This window comes from Andrographis paniculata, unplaced genomic scaffold (genome assembly GCF_009805555.1).
Source record: "Andrographis paniculata isolate CXL003 unplaced genomic scaffold, ASM980555v1 Contig79END, whole genome shotgun sequence".
Taxonomy (NCBI): Eukaryota; Viridiplantae; Streptophyta; class Magnoliopsida; order Lamiales; family Acanthaceae; genus Andrographis; species Andrographis paniculata.
Window position 1 is genome coordinate 2,505,776 of NW_026137616.1, and position 7,494 is coordinate 2,513,269.

At 26.4% G+C, this 7,494-nt stretch overlaps 1 protein-coding gene across 1 annotated transcript; it reads right to left on the reverse strand.

The window, feature by feature from the left end:
- Positions 1–4,840: 4,840 nt before the first annotated feature.
- LOC127240434 (homeobox-leucine zipper protein HAT22-like) lies at positions 4,841–6,417 on the reverse strand. Its single transcript, XM_051259128.1, has 3 exons — positions 5,896–6,417; positions 5,733–5,812; positions 4,841–5,354 (listed from the first exon to the last, which is right to left on the reverse strand). Exons 1-3 carry the CDS (start codon positions 6,271–6,273, stop codon positions 5,099–5,101), a joined length of 714 nt encoding a protein of 237 aa, XP_051115085.1. The 5' UTR covers positions 6,274–6,417; the 3' UTR covers positions 4,841–5,098.
- Positions 6,418–7,494: the final 1,077 nt, after the last annotated feature.

A 7,494-nucleotide genomic window follows, 5' to 3' on the forward strand; every position in this document is an offset into this window, starting at 1 on the left:
TAATTAATATTAAAAATTAACATGCAAAAAACCCATAATATTTTTCTTATGGGACGAAGATAGTATCTTTTACTATAATAAAAATAATTACATAGAAATATTAAAATATCATTTAACTTATTAAACTTATAAATATACTACTCTCTCCGTCCCACTTAATTTTTCCATTCTTTCTATTTTTGTCTGTCCCACCTAATTTGTCATTTCATGTTTTTAAATATAATTATACACTTTAAGTCACATTTTAAAATTATTAATTTTATATATTTTTTTTATTTTAATTGAACTATTTAGTCATCTTAATCTATAATTTTTTTTATTAAATTATATTTATTTTTACTAATACACTTTTTAATTATATACTAATTACACAATATCTAAAATTTAGATGCTTAAGCTAAAGTAGACAAATTAGTTGGGACGACAAGAATATTACATATACAATAATTTATATATATAATACAAAAAATAAAAATATTAAAAAATTATCTTACACATTTCACTCATAAATAAAATATTATTATTGTTGTTGTTGATGAGGTAAAAATCTCAATCGAAGTTAATATCCTGCAAAGTAGGTCCGATAAGCATGTTACACTAGACGAACTCATGTATGACAGATGAATCTGGAGACGTCGAATTTGAACCAATGACCTCACTGTTACAAGTTCACTCCCACACGCTGCGAGACTATACTTTTCAATACTACTCCCTCTGTCAATTAAAATTAGTCCATTTGGGCTCGGCACGAGAATTAAAAAAGATAAATATTTTATTGAAAAAATAATAGACAGTTGAGGGTATTTTTGAAATTTTAATTAAAAAGTAAAGTACATGAAAAGAGAGAATATAGTAAAGTTAGTAATATTTGTTTTAAATAAATGTTGAATAAAGACTAATAATTAAATAAATTTGTTGACTTTGCCAAAATTAATAATAAAATAAATTTAGTGGACAAACTAAAAAAAATGAAAATAAATTTGAAGGAGTGAGAAATAGTATATTTTAATTTATTATAAAAGCCAAATGGTTGACACAGTATTATTTACAACAAAACACACCCTACCGAATCTATGTGAATCTAATGTTGTAATGCTGTAGGAAAGGCAGGGCAACACGTGGGCAACACGTGGCTGGTGGCCTACTGGTCCCGTGAAAGACAGGTCAAGCTGACGCGTCCTTTACTCCCGACCATTATCTCTTACTATAATTTTCTCATTTCTTAATCCACACGCCTCTCCTCGTATATTCCTAAAATAAAATGTAGGAGTAATAATTAATCGTACTGTTCAAAAGGTCCAAGGACTTCAGGTCCTGCTTCATCCACACCGTTAATATACGTGGGCCCCGAAAATCAACGCTTTATATCCATCCCACAAGTGTTGATAAAGTTTCACACTAATAGATACTTACGCACGTGACGTGCCCTCATAACTCACGTGACTCACCCTTTCAACTGTTTTCTTCGGTTACAGATTCGATTAATTTTTAGTTAAATGATTGTTTGGTGGATTTGATAGATATTCGACTGTTTTGTCCATCTCATTTTACGATATAAAAAATTATTTATCAAACAAAAAAATAATTAAAATATATTTTATTCTAAAAATATTTAAAAACTAAATAAACAAAACTAAAATATATCAATAAAAAATAATTAAAATATATTTTATCCTTAAAATATTAAAAAACTAAATAAACAAAACTAAAATATATTGTGATTTCAAACTAAAATTAATATATATTTTAATTATTTTAAATAATAAAAAATATATACTTTCTTCAATTAGAAATTTTATAAGAATTTGGTTAAACACCTTGTTTGTTTTGTTAAATGATTTAAAATATATATATATATATTTTATGTAAAATATAGAAGATTAGGCGGATAATATAAAAATAATAAATAAATATAATATATTAATTATTTTTTTAAAAAAATGAGTGGTATTTTTAGAAAAGAAACACTAATATTAAAGTGAAATAGAAAAATAAAATTAAAGTTCGAAAAAAAATTATTAAAAAAACATAGGTAATAAAACTATAAGTAGATAAAATAATGTTATCATAAATAAACTTTTTTATAAGTTTAACTTATACTAAAAAAAACATATATTTAATTTGTCCAATGTCCACTATAGTTGAGGTATGAAGTTCCAGGTATTATAATCATTAAATAATTAAAAAATATATTATAAAAAACAATTTATGATATAATAAAAATAATTATAAATTAATATTAAAATAACTAAATAATTTAATTAAAATAAAAAATATATATAAATTCTAAAATTTGAAGTGCTATAATTAAATTTTTTTTTTTTTTTAAAAAAAACAATTTATATAGAAAAGTACCCAAATAAAAATAATAAACAAATTATGTTGAACGGAATAAGTAGTATTTATTTTCATATAAAATATCGCATACAATAAATATTTTATTTTTAAAATAATATAAAATATATATCAAACACATTATTATTTTTTAAAATAAAATGTTTGTATAATTGTATGTGCCAAAGAGTGGCACGACAATCATACATTCAATAATTGTACGAATTTGGGACATTGGATTTATGTCTACGTGTCACGAGGAATTTCGTTTCAAACTATTTTATATTCCAATTGAAATATTCAATTCCAATTAAATGAATGGTTATTAATTAACTAATTCATATTTATGTAGATACCATAAAGTGATACAATTAATTAAAGGTTTTACTTAATTTTTTTATTCAATACAATTTTCAATATATATATATATATTTGTAAATATTTAATACTAAAATAAAATATTTGTTTTTATATTTTTAATAAGCTATTTCCTATTTCATATGAAAAAAAAAAATCAAATTAAAAAACTAAACAAACACACCCAAAAATTTAAAAAATGTTAATTTAGTGGTTTTAGACTATATATATATATATTTATTTATTTAAAATATTATATCAAATATTTACTGTTTTTACATTACATCAAATTAAATACTCTCTCCGTTCCATAACAAAATATTCATTTTTTCATTTTAGTCTGTCCCATAACAAAATATCAATTTCAATTTTTTAGTAACCGTACTATCTACCGAGCATTACAAATACCCTTACAATTTACAATATATTACATAAATGCTATTACCTTTATATCACACATACTAGTAAGATTATTTTAGTCATTTCTACTTAATTTCTATTATATCTCAATATAATATTAATATTATAAAACTACGTGCAAAAATCAAATGAATTTTTACGGCACAGAGGAAATATAATTTTTTTACTATTTTAATTTAATTATTTTTTTTTTAAAAAAAAACTCTTATTTAAATAGAGTCTAATTTAATATTGTAATGAAATTTTCATAAGAAATATAAATTTATAGATATATTGTAACACATAGTAATACATGTAAAATAATTATATCTATAGTGTAGAACTTTGGAAAATAAAGTATTCAATTTTTTGTGGGGGTGGGCCAAAAAATTGAACCGAACTGAATCGAATCGAATTTTTGATTAATCGAGCAAATTCAGCTCGAATACAAATACTGCATATTTGATATTTGTTTGGTTTGGTTCGATTTTGGTTTTTGATATTTTTTCCGGTTCGGTTAACCGAACCGAATATATTTATATTACTATGTTATTATATTTTAAATTATATATTAATAATTATATTCGATTTGGTTTCGGTTTGAATATTTGAAATATTTGCAAATATTTTGATTTAATTAGAATTTTAATTATTTTTTAATTTCGGCTCGGTTCGAATTATTTGCAAATATTTTCGGTTAACCGAAAATTTCAGTTATCAAATACAGTTCACGATTTCGGGTATTTATTTGCTTCGATTCGGATATCAAATACCTGCCTATTTGCAAATATGTACCCCACCCTAATTTTCTGTACACCAATGCTATTGTTCAAAAGCTATTCAAATATTTACACTTTCAATTATAGTGACAAAGTACTTTATTTATAAGACAAATATTACTCCCTCCGTCTCATGTAATACCAGTGTATTACTGTAGATACGAGAATTTAGGTAAAGTATAATTAATAAGTAATTAAAAAGTGTATTAGTAAAAATAATTATTATTTAGTAAAAATAATTATAAATTAAAATTAAGATGAGTAAATAGTTTAATTAAAATTAAGAAAATTATAAAATTTAAAATTTAAAATACCATTAAAGTACATAATTATATTTCAAAAAATAGAAATGACAAGTTATGTGGGACGGACGAAAATAAAAAATAGAGACAATTATGTGGGACGGAGGAAGTATGTATTTTGAATTTTACGACATACAAATAGTTGTTAGATATTGCATTATACTTTCTCAATTATGTCACAATTTTTTTGCCCGTCCTGTAATAGATAACTATTTTTTAATAAGTTTATTTATTTTAAACATAATTAATCACTCAAAATCATTTTATGTGTATCTGCAAATATTTTTATCTATATTAAAAACTTCGTAATTTTTATAAAACTAGTTTTAAATTAATTATAAATAAATAAATATATTTATTTTTGTATATTATTTACAAAATAATATTTATATATTTTATTGATATATAATATTAAAAATATCTAAATAAATATTCTAATTTTTTTAATTATATATATTAATTAATAATTTTCAAATACCAACAAGATTATATTTTCATATAAAAAAAATAAATAATATTATAATTTATTATTAATAACTTACTAATTTATGTTACTTAAATTTATTATTCACTTATATATATATATATATAAACTAAAAATTGAGTAATAAAAAAAATTAAAAATTAAAAATGTTACAAGGAGAGACACTATTTGAAATTGAACTTGTTTATATTTTTAAGGTGAAAGTATGCTGGACACAAATGATTTTACATTCTATTTTGAAACACACTATTATATTTATAAAATTAATATGTAACTAATTATTTACATCCAACGTCCCTATATAATTAACAAATTAAAATATAATATCTTCAATTATCCTTTTTCTGTTTTTCCTATATCTATAATTTTCTAAAAAGCTACGTATTGTATATGAAATACATGTATCGTATACGTGTTTTGTAATTAAGGGAGCCGAGCCGAGATTAGCAAGCCGCCGATTGATTGGTGAAGGAAGTGAACTTCGGAGCCATAGTGAATGCGGTCTTAGCCGCGGCTGTTTCCTCACAGGAAGGGCAGACGGCGAGCGTAGCCGCCGGGAGCTGCATGTACAGCGGCTCAGATGGCTTCGGGGACTTCAGCTCCTGGAGCTCCTTCTGCAGCCGCCGGTTCTCGTCCGCCAACGACTCGCAGCATTTCCTCAGGAACTCGCAGTCTATTTCGGTCTGCTTCAGCTTAGTCCTAAAATAAATACATAAATAAACATTTTTTAAATAATAATAAAGTTAAATTGCATAAAATTTATCAAAATGGAATTGAGTTAAATCTTCAATATTTTTAAAACTGCTTCAAACTCAATCGATGGTTCTTAATTAAGGATACTTGACTTAAATGGTCCTTATATTTAGCCAAATACCGTTAAATAAGAATCATTGCCGAGGGAATTCGACGTAGAAGTTATAAAACGATAAGGAAGTTTGACTCAATTTTTTATAAGTATGTTAGCCTAATAATAATAATAATAATAATAATAATAATAATAATAATAATATAGAATATAAATTTTTAACATATATATATATATATAAATAAAATAAAATAAAATTGCAGATGGCTTGCCTGGCTCTTCGATTCTGGAACCACACTTCAACCTGACGTGGCCTGAGCTTCAAGTCCCTCGCCAAATCTTGCTTAAGTTTCTAATAAATAAATATTTATTAAGATATATAATTAATGAGGAAATAAGTGATTAGGCAGGGGTAGGAATGTAAATTCGACGCACGGGATTGAGAGTGCTGCGGCGCTTGAAGCTTTCCTCGAGGAGGGCAGACTGAGCCTTGGTGAGCCTGAGCTTTTTCCGACCGTTGGATCCATCGTCATCATCATCGCCGATCATCCTTGATGAAATCCTATCGGTTTCCACGGCCTCCTCCCCCTCCCTCTCTCTCTTCACGCTCGACGACGCCGCGCTATCCTGACCGTATAGATTATCTAATTGAATTTGATCGGACGGCTCGCCGGAGAGGCTGAGCGACAGCGACGGCTCAGATTTCTTCTCCCGCAGGGAAGCGACGGCCGGCGATTTGAAATCAAGCGATGAGGAAATCCCCAGCTGGAGAACTAACCCTAATCCTGTCTGGCATAGATCATCAATTCCCATCGAATTGGGAGGAAATTGATTGCTTAATTTGTTAAGCTTTTATTGATATAATGTTTGGACAAACAAGAAGGGGTTTTTTTAATTTTATTTTATTGATTTTTTCGAGTTGCAGAGATGTTGAAATGAGGAACGATGGGGAAGAAGAAGGGATAGATATATAGGTCAGAATTATATATATATATATATATTATTAAGGTGTGTAGAATTTTATTATTAATGAATAATGGACGATGAATGAATGAGAGGAGTTGACTAGAAGAAGGCCACTTACAGTTATCTCCAATAATGATGGCCAATAACGAGGAAACTGAAAGAAGCAGCCAGGATAGTAGAGATTATGGGATTCCGACGCCGGGTAGATCTACGCCGTTTGTTGGAAGAGTAGACGGTTATGATTGCCCTGGAGTAGAGGTCCATGGAGCTTTGAAATGTAAAGACAGAGATGACCGTAATCAATGGAAAGAATTCATGAGGAGGTGGGAATCACATGTGAATGTGAAACGTTTGTGGATTTTGGGCCGGGCCGGGTCGGGCCGCGGGACGGTAGTTGATAGGGTTACCTGTCGGTCGCTCTTTCGCACGCCACAGTCGTCTTTGTTGCTATTCATTGGATTCAACAACGGATTTTTGTTTGTACTCCAATCTATTTATTTATTTTTTTCCTATTTAACTTGTACATTTTTTTAATAAAAAATATATACGTTTATAAAAATTAAAATTTTTAAAAAGGGTTCTCGAACTCTTTCTCCAAATAATTTAATGATAAAAAAATTATTTTAAATATAAAAACTTAAGCTCAAATACTATTTGAGTTGACTTTCAAATAATAATAATAATAATAATAATTAATACATAACTATTCAATTTACGCAAATTATGGCTATTCTAGGTCATACTCATGCAATTCTTGAGAAGACCACTGGGTCTATTTTTAAACATGATGGTCCAATAAGGATTATTTAATAGCATAAAATGAATTTAAATTTTCGATACTTTCAGATCTTCGACAAATATGATTTATTTTGTGTGAATTTTTTAAAATTATTCTTATCCTAAATGTACAAAGAAGATGTTATGAATTGAAATGCATACGAGACTAAGACCAATATTTTTTTTTAAAAAAAAATGATTAAAAATTAAAAATAGCACAAGAATGATAAAAGAATACAAAAGTATGCTAAAAGGGATCATTGTTAAAATTGTCATTTTTTGTGAAATGAG

What these genes read in the sequence shown, in the direction of transcription:
- LOC127240434 (XM_051259128.1), bottom strand. Translation starts at nt 6,273, where the DNA reads ATGGGAATTGATGATCTATGCCAGACAGGATTAGGGTTAGTTCTCCAG. An exon ending in GCCGCAGCACTCTCAATCCC is followed by an intron (nt 5,813 to 5,895) that starts GTGCGTCGAATT and finishes TTTATTTATTAG; the next exon opens with AAACTTAAGCAAGATTTGGC. An exon ending in TTCCAGAATCGAAGAGCCAG is followed by an intron (nt 5,355 to 5,732) that starts GCAAGCCATCTG and finishes TATTTATTTTAG; the next exon opens with GACTAAGCTGAAGCAGACCG.